The sequence below is a fragment of the Numida meleagris genome, chromosome 2, assembly GCF_002078875.1.
Source record: "Numida meleagris isolate 19003 breed g44 Domestic line chromosome 2, NumMel1.0, whole genome shotgun sequence".
NCBI lineage: Eukaryota > Metazoa > Chordata > Aves > Galliformes > Numididae > Numida > Numida meleagris.
In genome coordinates this window covers 3,852,258-3,865,453 of record NC_034410.1, presented here as the reverse complement: position 1 = coordinate 3,865,453, position 13,196 = coordinate 3,852,258, and the positions used below count along the sequence as shown (strand labels likewise).

At 45.5% G+C, this 13,196-nt stretch overlaps 1 protein-coding gene across 3 annotated transcripts in view; it reads left to right on the top strand.

The window, feature by feature from the left end:
- PLCD1 (phospholipase C delta 1) overlaps nucleotides 1–13,196 on the top strand; it is a 50,262-nt gene that overhangs the window by 11,833 nt on the left and 25,233 nt on the right. For all 3 annotated transcript variants that reach the window (XM_021388642.1, XM_021388643.1, XM_021388641.1), the window contains 2 exons: nucleotides 2,121–2,285; nucleotides 12,276–12,504. In XM_021388642.1, coding sequence (XP_021244317.1) covers nucleotides 2,121–2,285; nucleotides 12,276–12,504 — 394 coding nt within the window. The remainder of the gene's footprint in view (nucleotides 1–2,120; nucleotides 2,286–12,275; nucleotides 12,505–13,196) is intronic.

The following is a 13,196-nucleotide window of genomic DNA, read 5'->3' as shown; positions in this document are numbered from 1 at the left end:
ACACCTGCAGCTCAGTCAGGTGCTCAAAGCCTGATCCAGCCTGACCTTAAATGTCTCCAGGGACGGGGCATCCACCATCTCTCTGGGCAACCTCTGATGTCTTCTGTTTTTGAAGACCTCCATCTCAGAAAAGAAGCCTCAACACTGCCACGCTGGAGACCAAGGCTTTGTGAGGCCTTTGTGGTGTCAGCCCTTCTTCTTGGCAGTCTGGCCTCTTGTAGGCACCTGGCTACGCCTAAACCTCAGCAAATGCAAGAGGGTGTCCCGCATCTCATTGCTGGGGTCCATCTTTCACTCTTCTGTGCTTTGTGGGAGTAAGATTTTTAGTTCTCACCATGAGTTTCTTTATGAAGTTTCCAAAGGTAGTGTACAAATCCTCCTCCTGGGTACTTCCAAACCCGACACTGGAGCTGACATGCCGTAGCATGTGCAGACACTTAATTACTGAGACAGCTAATTGAATGTAGAGGGGAGAGAGAGGCCACAGCAACCTTTCCAAGATCTCCAGCTTCCACGATGGTGGTTTCAATTCTGGATGGCCCAGCTGGGCTCAGCCCTAGGGCTGCTCCTTGGTGTTGGCAAACCCAACAGAAATGGCCCGAGCTGCTCAAAGCTGTGCTGAGTGAACACAGGACACCCTAGTATTTATCACTGTCAGAGATCTCAGGCTCTTTCCCAGCCTGAAATACACTCTTTAGGCCAAACTGTTCTAACTACAAACACAGTGCTGCTTTTTGCTGCAACCAGTATGACCCACGTTGGTGCTCTGCAGCCCTGGGCACTTATGTTTTGTGTATGAATTATCAGGAACCTGGAATATGGCAATGTGGGTCTCCTTCTGGGCTTTGTATTTCAAGTAATACTTGGTAGTTTATTGCCTTGTTCAAATAGCAGCTATTCAGGGCAGCAGAGTCTTCCAGAGAGGGGCAAAGACAGTGATATGGAGAAATGCCATACTGCAATGTAAATGTCATCACATAAACCAGTTTACTTGGATTTCTACCTTGTGAGGTCCTGTGTTACACTTATGTAGCATTGGGAAATTTCCTGTCATGGGAGTGTCGGGTGACTGCAAGTGACCAAATAGTTATTAACGAGAGTCTCATCGGCATTGTCAAGATAAGGTTAGCAAAAGTCACACTGAGTTGGGATGTGCTTGTTCAGTACTACTGAGTAAAAGCCTTTGATGCAATGACAGAGATGCAGGGTGCTTATTACAGAAAGCCCAGGGTGTGTTCCTCGTGCTTCATTCTCTTCCCCACCTCCGCCACTTCACCCACTCTTGATCTCTATTTAATGGCTAGTTTGAGGGACAGAATCTCCAAGGTATTTTGGCACGTGGAAGTCAGATATTGCTGAAACCTTCAAAACCATGCAGAATGGCAAATGTGTGTTTTGAAAGTCTCAGTAGATGACCGTTTCTCCTCTAGATGTCTAAGTGCCTTCCTGAATCTAGTCTAAGATCAAACCCTAACCCAAAGTTAATCTCTGAAGCTCCTGCGACCAGAAGGGGACTGCTTTTCAGAGAGGGAAGAGAGACTTCTGTGTGTATCCTGTTTCCATGAAGGAAATTTGTTGCAGAATAAAGCCGAAATCTCTTCAAAGGCCATGACAATACTCCAGTTACAAGTTACACAACTTTCCTTCCTCTGCTTTTACTGTTGTATTGTCCTTTTTATCGTTTTTGCATCCTAATTGTATTTTCTGGGAAGAAGGTGTTTTGTGCTTGTAAGCCACCTGAGAATTATAGTTAAATCTTGGGACTTGATCTAAGAGGTCCACAAGGCTACAATCTCTTTTATGAGCATAGAATGTGGCACGGCAGATTGCTGGGTCTCTCTACTCTGCTGTCCTCCCCAGAGCTGGCTGCACTGCAGTGGTCTGTTTTTGTCTCTCACTATTATTCTGTGGCAGTGAAGAACCCATTTACATTATTATTACATGTACAGAGGGTGGACCAGGCTCTGAGCACCCTAATCAAGCTGTAGGTGTCCCTGTTTGTGGCAGGGGGGTTGAACTAGCAGATCTTTAAAGGTCCCTTCCAACTCAAACGATTCTATATCTCTATGATTATTTCTTTTGCTGACTCTTATGGCATTACCACTGTTGTTTCTCCCTAGGCCTGAAAGATGACAGGGACCTGAAGTTCCTCCTGAAAGGCAGCCAGCTGCTGAAAGTGAAGTCCAGCTCTTGGAGGAAGGAGCGGTTTTACAAGCTCCAGGAGGACTGCAAAACCATATGGCAGGAATCAAAGAAGATGCTGAGGTCTCCAGACTCACAGATCTGTAAGTAAAGTTTGCACCATCACAGGCATAGGGCACTGTCTGCTTGGGGCGAACCAGGACCATTGTGAACCAGAACCAGGGGTTCTTGGGTTAAACCAGAACCAGGACCATTGCACAACGAGCATAATGACATCGAATAATGAGACCAGATCCTTCACACGTCCTGTATCATACGCTGAGCGATGCTGTCTGCTCTGGATACAGCTGTGAGGGATCTTCCATGTCAGGAATGGTCACATTTCCCAAGCTCATGAACTACTGCTCAAAATTGTCATGGGGTGGAACGGTAGGAACCACAGGGGCTGTGTGGCGTGGCATGATGTGACACTGGAAGGACATGCCAACAACAGTTGGCACCCAGCTGTCCCACTGCTTTGTGAAGGGATTGTCACAATGGGACACTGGGCTACGTTGGGCTCAGCAGCCCTGCCTGGCTTATTTCTTCCCCAGAGCACAAATTCAGGTTACTCATGTATCCCTGTGGTGGTACTTGATTCTCTAATGCCCTAACGCTCAGTGTGAGACATAGCTTGAGCATCCGTGGCATGGTATGGTGCACTTTGGCAGTCAGTCTGGATGCCTCTTATCTTCGCGCATACTTTGGGAAAGCAGCATGCAGTACAAGTCAGTATTTAAGTCTTATGAGGAAACCACAGAGATGTGGAGATCCAAGGGCTGTCAGAAGTTATCTTTGGGAAGGAAAGCCTTTTCTCATCCTTATCTTGGAAAATCAAAATCTGCCCCATTGCAGAAAGTCCAGATATGACAGTCAGTAATGCATGGGCACGGGAAAGCCTACCTGCACCAGCATCACCCAGCTTGGAGCCATAACTGGGACCAGGAGCTCCTGGCCTTGCCGCATGATGTCAAAACAGGATCAGGCAGAGTGCCTATCTATTCATATGTTTTGTTTTCCACCTCATTTGGTATTTTTCTGACATATTTCTCTGTCCCTGATAATCATGGTCTGGTAAAACCAAGAGGTAAATGAATAACGCGGAACATATTTTATAGCATGTTGAAATGCAATATACTCTGTCTGCATTATTTACAAGGTTGTTTTTGTAACAGTCTCAACTAACTAAATGAAGAATGAGTCTTCCAAATTGCCCCCTCTGCCCCATAGATGATAATGAGGAATAAGGCTGCAAGGCAAAATATGTTTGGTTTATTACCAAACTCTTCTTAAGTGACCTTGGACAGTTCATTCAATCTCTTGGTGCGACCTTCCCCACACATTTCCTTTCTGCCCATCTATCTAGCTATAAAAGGCTTTGGATTAGTTCCTTATATGTGTCCTGAGCTCAGCTGAACTGTTTAAGTACCAATACAATAACCCATAATAACAACAATTAATTCAAAGGCCTTAGGGAACATTTGCTTGCAAGGAACGCCTGTGCCATTGACCTCTGTCCCATATAAAAGCAAAGTCCTTTCTCAGATTATGTCTTGCTGCAAAACAAACAAGGGTGTGAATGGAGAAGAATGACTTTAGAACTTTAATTTCCGTGCTCTGAGCCAGCAATTTCCAAATTATAGAGTCTGAGAACACCTTCAGCAGCAGTCCCGATCCCATCCGATTCTCTGAAGTGAATGGGAGGGATCCTTGTGCCATGGCTCCAGGGACCTTGAGGCTTGCTTGGAGAAGCTCTGGTTGATCTCATTCTCCATTGCTGGGGCAGTGAAATGGAGAGCTGGCCTAGCCATGACTTTGTTATATATTGTGTTCCTCTGAGCTGGGCGTTGGGCACGGGTTGGGGGTGTGTCAGTGTGGGTGTGGATTTACACCACTCAAGATATACTTTGCCAACTGGGCACAGCTAGCATTGCCACACTTGGGGCAGTCCCACGTGCTCCTAGGGGATCATGTAGTTCTGCTGGCAGCTGTGATGCAAGCTTTTGGGAGTGCTGGAGGGCCACCCCGGTGTGCTTTCAGCAGGCATGGTGGATGTGCCTGAACCTGGGAGTGACCAGAAGAGATGAGCACTGGACTGATGCTCAGACCCCAGCCACAACTCCAAGACCGTCTGTTTTCCCATTTTTTCTCCTCTGTTGATCCTCTGAGACCTTCCATCCTCAAGTTTTCAGAGTGACTGCTGTGTTTGAACTTGTTCCTTGGGCTCTTGACTTCACCAGGCTGATTTGTGTTTAGTTACAGAGCGGATTATCCCTGCTTCAAGCTGTGTCCTCTGGCAGGCTCTATTGCTACGACTGCCTTCTCTTTTGGTCTGGGATTTGCAGGTGGTCAAAAGGCAGAAGGGGAGTGCAGGATCATTGCTTTGACACTCAAAAGGCAGGGACTGCAAGGCGAGTCACTCCAGAAGGTCACCCTTCCTTGTTAACAGACAGCAACCTTGCACTCCAGTGCAAAGCCTTTCTAAAACTGTTGATAATCTGCCTTTATAGGAAGGAAAAAGAATGAGCAAAGTGGAAACTGGGAGATTTGAGCACCAGGTCTAATCTTATCTGCGGCAGAGCTCATAGCAGGGAGATGGAGGCACCTCAGAAGAGCAAAGTCTGGATAGGGTTGTGCTTTTGTGTTTGGGGAGTTTCCTGTTTTTCCTGTTCCCATAATCAGGCAGAAAGGCTACTTGTAAACCATTGTGTGGTGGTGCCTGTAGGAGATAAAACCGGGCATCTCTAGAGTTAGCCAGAAGAATTTCGGTTGAATTAAGTTAAGAAAAACAACAACATATCAGAGCTGTCACAGGCACGGATGTTGCCTGGATGAGTTAAAGGGCGTACAACCATTACCTTCCCTGTTGTCTTTTATTTTAAACAACAGGAAATTCAGCCTGGATGCTGTCTTGATATCTCTGTTACCCACAGGGCTTTCTGGGGAATAGGCTGCCATTCCAGCATGGTTGCTATGCGGATAGAACTCAATCCATTTATTCCTTATTACCCATAATCCATTGATCTTCATGATGTTCTATTTAGACCCAAGAGGTCAGTTTTTCCAAATGCCTTTGTGGCCAGTTGTCCACCAAATATTACCCCCACTGCATAGCCTCCCGCTGACTATTCCAGAGACATAGGAGTGCTAGGCACAATGGGCCAGACAAAAACTCATTTAAAAATTTGTCTTTTGCTGTAGCCTGCTACATCTTTACCTGAGCTGCAAAGGAGGCCTATAAATACCTTGCTGCTCGCTGTTATCCTCAGTGTTATGTAGAGTCACGGTCAGGGTGGATGCTCCTCTGGCCCATGAGGCTTTTACATATGTGATGGCTTTCTCCCTGAGCCTTTAAACACAGGGTTCAAGTGGCAGAGTTAGCAGTTTGGGGGGCAATGGAAAAGGTTTGTGCCAGGTGGCTTGTAGATGGCCAGTGCAATCAGTGCCAGATCACTCCCGAGTGTCATTACAGTGGGAGGGAAGGAGGGCAGAGAGGTTAGAGAGGTTTGCGTTCAAAGAGCAGCAACCCACCAGTAACACTGTCTTGTTTAGTTTGGTCAAATATCAGGTCTCACCTCCAGGTGAGAAAGAACAAAAAGCCAAGTGCTGCTTTCAGTGAAATCGATTTTGAAAGTCTTTTCTTAAACCGGCTGAAATCCCTGGTGTGAGCTCCCTTAAGCTGGACTCAATCCCTTTAAAAACTCTCTGAACTTGAGGATTTGTGGGGATGGTTGAAAACTTTCCAGTGAAGCATCCTTGTGAGGATTTGGTGGAAAAAACAGAGTACTGAAAGGCGCAAGGAAAGGGCTGAATGAGTGGCTTCGATTCAGGGATATTATAGCAGGGCCCAGAAGGAGAAGGGGATTTGCTACCTCCTGCTCCCTCTTTCTGTTTGTTGGAGGCTCAGGGAGATGACGCTTCCCGTGACAGCCATGAGCGACCATCACACCCTGCGCAGAGGATGACTCACTGGGGGTGCTTTGTGAGTCACGGGCTGTGCAATCAAGAAACAAGTTTATGAGTTTTGGCTCAAATATTATGACTTCTGGCCAAAATACTATTTTTGTATTTTTTTTTTTTTTTCGCTGTTTTGGTTAGAAGAATCAGACTAGGGAGCAAATTCCCTGGAGGTGTTTAAGGCCAGGTTGGATGGGGCCCTGGGCAATCTGATCTAGTATTTGGAGTGGCTGGTGCCCTGCCTGTGGCAGGGGGTTGGAACCTGATGATCCTTGAAGTCCCTTCCAACCCAACCCATTCTATGATTCTGTGATTCAATTTAGAGAGGTGAGCTAAACTCAGTTGCGCAACTGTTTAAATGAAGATTGTATTATTGCAGAAATTGATATTTTGGTCTAATGATTAATTATTCACAGTATTAAAAACGCACTGAATTTGTTCCAGTTCCTCCCACTTCCAGTTTTTGTATGGTTTAAACGCAGTACAATTTTTTTTTATATTTATAGCCCACAGCCAGTGTTCATCAGAAAACCTTTCCCTTCATTTCTGAGTTCCTGTGAGATTTAGTACCACCCTTAACGTGCCACTTGACGAGCATCCCGTGCCATTCTTGTGGATGGATGAACGATTGCCTCCACTGAATTAACGCCCTGACCTCGCCTTTAGGAGAATAGGAAGGACGTGCTATTTCTCTGTGCTTACTCACATCGAGACGTGAAAAGTTTAAATTGTTCCCGTGGATCTGATAAGTGCCAAAAGCCAACAGAAACTCTCAGCAATCTGTATACACACAGCAGGCAGCTGGCTGCGCCGGCAGCTTCCTCCTGGGGTTGGTCGGATGCTTTCTCTAGGTCTGATCATTGCTTCGTGATCAGGCATGTATTTGTCCCTGGAAAAATATTTGCTGATGTGAATCTGTTACGCAAGGCAGCCGTCAGCTGTGAAAACAAAACCGTCTGTCTGTGGGTCTCATTAGTTTTTATCAAAATCATTCAACCCATAAAACAAGTCACTTTGATTGCAGAACTGCCTTTTTTTAAATTATTATTATTTAATTTAATTTTAAATCAGGCCACCGCGTGAGTTTCTGGGGCAGTTTTCAGCATAGGCAGTCTTCTAGCAAATACTGACCTTGTTCTCCACAGCATATGTTAAATGCAAAGGCAGAAGTGTTGAAAGCCTTCGATCCAAATTTAGTAGCACTGTAATGGCATGAGGAGTAGGAACTGGTTGCAAAAATAGTTTGCAGGGACCTGCTTGTGATGTCTGGAAGGAATGTAAATACAGATCGCTCTGTTTACATCGGCGCCCCAAGCTGTGTTGGTTATACAGCTTTTGATGGTTACACCATTAAAAGGTATTTCCAAACAACTTGTAACACCAGTTGTGCACTGTATCACTGGTTGTCAGCTGGTGACACACACCAGCAGTAAGAGCAGATCTCAAGTTAAACAACGTGCTCAGCAAGTCAGGGAGAGAAGAGTACGGATGAGGAATCAGCAGTTGAGAGCTTGGGTAATTCAGGCGTGGGGGGAAGAGTGGGCAATGTGATCAGGGCACAGAACAGCGGGACCTGTGCTGAATCCTTATGTGAAGGCATCCATCGGTGATAAGGGTGCTGGATAACCTTTGGTATTCCCAATCCAGGGAGCTGATAGTGCTGACTGCAAAGGTCCTGATCCCACCACTAGCATCAGTCACCAGTGATGAAACTAAAAGCAGCTGCAATGCTTTTTCTGGGGCAAAACCAGAAGGAGAAGCAGCACGCAGTGCCAGTTTACCCCATGTGCTCGCTGCAGCCACCCAGCCTGGCAGTGTAGTCCTGGGGTCAGGAGCTTTGTCTGTTCTTGGCAAGGTGCTGACCTGACCTGGCTGAGCTCTGGCTGGGCTTAGGCTGGAGGTCTGGTCTCTCTGCAGACAAGCAGTGTTGTGTGCAAACATGCAGAGAACTATGAACAGCTCAGTACATTTCTCATCTGACAGTAAACGGTAGTGACTTAGTGAGACAATTAGAGTGGGATGGAATAATTCAGCGTGACTGAATGCCACATTGCAGAGATCACTTGTTAATGAAAGGGAAGTAGGATAAGGAAAGCAAAGGGTATGAAGGATCCCCAGAGTGACAAATATTGCCCCCCTCCCCTCATGAGTAACTCAGGGCCAGCTTTTTTGGCAGTGCCTCAAAGTGTCCATACATTGACCCTCATCTCTTTGTCAGCAAAAGAACAAGGAAAGAGAGGCAACTTGCTGTCCTTGTCCTTTGCATGCTTAGTAGCTTGCAGGAGATGTGGCTTCAATTCCTTATCCCTCTTTTCTGTAAGACTTTTGTCTTCTGTTCTTCCTTCTTCTGTATTCTTTGGGATTATCAAAATGTTTTACTGCCCATGCTCCTGGCATAGTCTTTCAGAGCAATGACTGGAGAAGAGATGAGCATTACCTCCAGACCAGAGGCCAGTGGTCAGGGCTCATCTCTCAGACGAATGCTCTAATCATAAGGCACCTTGTCATGCTTGTAGGGCTCATCAGCATTTATATTTTTGTCTACCAAATGGCTCATTGTGTGTACACGTGGCCTTATGCATTCCTGAGGCCTAACATCTCTGGGTGCTGTTTTTAGGATGGTGGGACACAAATGGCCTACCCTGCTGCGTGGGTGCGTAGGGCCTCAATCCTTGCTCTGGGGTGGGTTTGAGAGCACCTCATGGAAGGTGGTGGGGCCAGCCCAGGTCCTGGTGGTAGGGAGGTGAGGAGCCTTTCATGCAAAGGCCCATCTAGAAGAGAAAATGGCTTCTAAGGCCTGGGAGAGCGTCTGGGTCAGGCAGAGGCAGAGGTGAGGCTCCATGCTACTCAGCTGTATTGGACCTCACATCTCTGTGAGACAGAGAGGAGTAATTTCACTGGAATGGTGATTTCAGGGAATGCTAGTGTATGTTTGTGTGAGGAGGGAGCTATGGCCATTAGCTGTGGCTCATCGCATCAGGACCTGCAGCAGCCAGGAGGGCTGACCAAGATATAACCTGTTTGACTCCATGCTGGGAGGTCAGGAAGGACACAAGTTCCTTGTGTCGAGCCTCAAGTTTTGGGCTTCACACAAACCACTTTTTCAGCAGACATAAACGCTCAGGAGAAGCAGATGCAGACTTTCCAAATTCCCTTCTTTTTGGTGGTTACCTCCCCATGGTGGAGTGTTGGGAAGGATGGAGAGGTTACAGAGAGATGTGTTTGATGGGCGTTTGCTGTAACTGCTTCTCTTCTGAAAAGTACTTCTCTGTCCCCCAGTTATTTCTAATTTCTCCTTGGTTTGGGACTGCTTAATATAGTATGCTTACAGCCCAGGAGCAGCTGATAATGTATTCATGTGCGCTAAGATTTTCCAGAAAAGAGATAACATTTGCAGATGGCTTGGGCTGACTCCTTTGGCTTTGGCTTTTATATTGATAGACGAAAGCAGTACACAAGACCAAACTATGGAAAGCTTTAAAAAGTGTCCTTCCTACTGTTTTTAATAGTTCCTGCATTGGTAGCTTCTCTTGGCTCTTGTGTGCCTACAGTAGGCACTGATCTTGTTTTTCAGGATTCCTTGTACCTTTTCTGCATGGAGGAGCTCCGTGTTCTTCATCATCCTCTCCCCAGTAATATACCCCATGGAGATTAAGGCAGCCCTTCCAGCTACAGGTTTTCAATCTCTTTTCCCTCCCACACAGCTCTTTTTTTTCCAATGGATTCACTTTGCCAGATAAAGGTTTCCAAAGAATACATTCTAAATTTCCAATATTTAACATCAGATTTTCTAGTCTTGGAAACGCTAGGTCATTGCCAACCCAAAGTTTAGGGATTGATTGCACAAGCAGACTAGCTAGCCAGTCTGAAGGGACAATAACTTTTATGAGCCAAGCAGTGGTGAGCAGTTGGCAGGTGATGAGGAACAACAGGATGATTCTTCCACTTGCACTGCCTTAACCAAAAGAGACCAGCAGTGGAGGAGAATCACCTACTTATAGATTGTCTGTCTGAGATGCTCAATCTGAACTTCTTTTTTGGTCAAGGATCTGGTGTAGCAATGGATTAGGGCTTTGATTTGTCTCACCCTTAAAAGTTTCTTTCTAAACAGGACAAAACATTTGTGTTCCAAAATTTTTTTTTTTCTTTCCCGTTTGTGGAAAGGAGCCTAAGCTTTAGATGTTTTGGCTGAATCCCACTGAACATGATAGCATCCCTTACAATAGAGATGTAAGATGTACTGTGCTACCTAGGGTACAATTCCTGTCATTTGCCCAATGTGTTAATGAGCAAATGCAGCAGCAAGACTCTCCACTAGCAGCCCAGCTGTAAAGGAGTTTGCCCTTTTCTTCAGAAGATAATTTTAGCACTAAAAGCCATAAGCTTTCACTCTACAGTAAGTTGGCTAGATAATGTAATTCCACAGCAGCCCATCCCATCCCCTCCCCTCCCATCCCAGCACAACCCAACCTAAGCCTCTCCTCCCCTGCCCTCTGCCTGATCCACTGTTGGCCTTTACCAAGTGATAATGAAAGACCACACAAAGATAACTGCTCATCATCAGGAAGGAACTTTGCCAATTCTAGGAGGGGTCTCATGGCATGTTCTGGCATGGAAACCACATCAGCAAAGTGTTATGGAAGATGCTGGACCACCCCAACACATGGTGGGAATTTAAAGCAAATGTCAAGTGTTGGTTTTGGACAGTCACAAATTTTTGAAGATTATAGTTTTTTTTTTGTAAGTATGGTATTTTTTTTACCCCATTAGCTGAGTGTTGTAATGACTCCCTGCGGAAAAAAGGAGAATTTCAAATTCTAATGAGCATCTGATCAATTTTGGGTGGTCCCGGGGCAGACGTGCTATAACTGCACAGGATGGACACAGAGTTGTTTATTTCTGCAGCGTTGACTTTGAGTGAATTGAGCACTGTATCAGGAAAACTGCACCAATTTAAATGAATGGTCAGGTAAAAGGGATTTGGGGGTGTAAGTTTCTACTTTTCAGCTGGATAGCGGTGGTATTTTACATTCACATATGACTTCTCAACAAAGCTCCTTAAAGACAAGCACAAACAAAATCAATCTCTTCCCTCCATGGCAAAGGAAATAGTTTTTAGCCATAGTTTACAATTTGAGGTAGGAATAATTTAAATCACTCAGTCCTTTGTAGATGTGTTAAGTGGTCCATCAACTCCATGAAAGGCAACAGGAGGCTGTGTATGTTGCTGGGAGAGTTTGGTTTCTGAGCTTGCCTACTTTCAGCCATGTTCTGAGAGCAGTGTAGGGCTGTTTCAGTTTTTTCCTTTTGCTTCACGGTGTGTCTTGAAGGCACCACTCTTGGATTGCCTTGTGTATGCACATGGCAAACCTGGTGTGGCTTCAGGGCTCATTTCCACCAGGCAGTGGTCAGAGATAGGAATGGGGAGGAATGGGTTTGAAAGTCATATTTTGCTTTCTTACAGCAAATAGGATCAAATTGACCTTTGGTGGAGGTGTAGTTGGAGCATGGTTGACAGCAAACTGCCCTAAGTCTTTGGTCTTTCCCCAGTATGACTGAGAAGAGTACATGGGATTTTAGATGTCACCTTCTCATTTTTTTTTGCAAATTGAAGAATGACCATTTCGGTCCCTGCTCTGCTCTTGCTGAAATTGCTTCTCGTTTTCCTGTGGACCTTTAGAATTCGGTGTTTCCAGTTCTGAGAGGAGAACAGCTGAAGGTTATTTGACCAATGGGGTGAGATCCCATTGGTCATGATCCTGGGGGTCTTTAGAGGCAGAGATAAGTCAGGGATGCTCCAAGGACTGGAGCCAAAGTCTTGACGGTGGCTGGTACCTCATAAACGTGATATCGCAGTATGGCACCCGTGCAAATTCTGCTTCTTTGTTAAATACAGGACATGTGAAAAGAACAAAGAGTTTTGTTTTTACATTTCTTGTACATTTTTCTGCTTTTGATTTGAGCTTTTGCTTTAGCATCGAATCTGTGGAAGTTGGAAAAAATGAAGGGAATCCTCCAGCTGTGGGAGGGAGAGGTTGCAGAAAAAGGAAAAAGAGTAATTTCTTAATATCCATCACTAAGCAGAGATAAGGATGAGTGAACCCCTGCTGACAGCAAGCTCTGTTTTCTTTCCACAGTCTCCATTGAAGATATTCGGGATGTGAGGTCAGGCCATAAAACAGAAGGTATGGAAAAATACGCCAAGGATGTACCAGAGTATCGCTGCTTTTCCATCATTTTCAAAGACCAGCGGAAAAACCTGGACCTCATTGCAAGTTCAGAGGATGATGCCAACCACTGGGTCTGCGGCCTTGGGAAAATCATAGCCCACAGCAACTCCATGAACCAGAAACAGAAACTCCAACAGTATCCTTTGCCTTGTAAAGCGGTTAACTGCACACAAAGATGCACTTGTCTTTCTCTGTGGGTGGAGATAGGAGTATAACCCCCTTTTTCCTACTGGCCCTGGGCACTGAGTTTTCTCTCACACTGATTTTGTACCTGGGCAAACTCCCTGTTTTCCAGTGCTTTTTTTTTCTGTTTACAGTGATACATGCAAGAGTGGATTCAGGCTTCACATAGCTCCTTAAGCAAAGAATTGCTCCTTTCAGGGTGCTCCAGATAAAACAATCATTATTTTTTGCATTCTTCAGAGGTCTGTTTCACTTGCATTGCAGTAAACTCCAGGACAGGCACTTTTTGGCAAGGCATGAAAGACTCTTACTGTTTATCATGTTTCGCAGTAATATAAGGCAAGGGAACTGATTCTCCTCTTCTGTCTGCCAAGTTTACTCCAGGGTAGCTCCACTGACTTGAACGAAATTACTCCTTGTTTGCCTCAGCTTGAAGGGAAGTTTTGCCCTGAAAGAGACTGCAGTTGCTTTAGAGACAGCGCAGACGTGGAAAGGGAAGGGAAGAGAAAGGGAAGGAAGGGAAGGAGAAAGGAATAGGAATCAGTTGTGAGGAGAGTGGGTTAGTTGTTGAGTGAAGTCCTGGCTTTGCTCAATTCACAGGGAATTTTCCCCAGGGCTGAATTTCACTCAGTAAATTACTTGCAC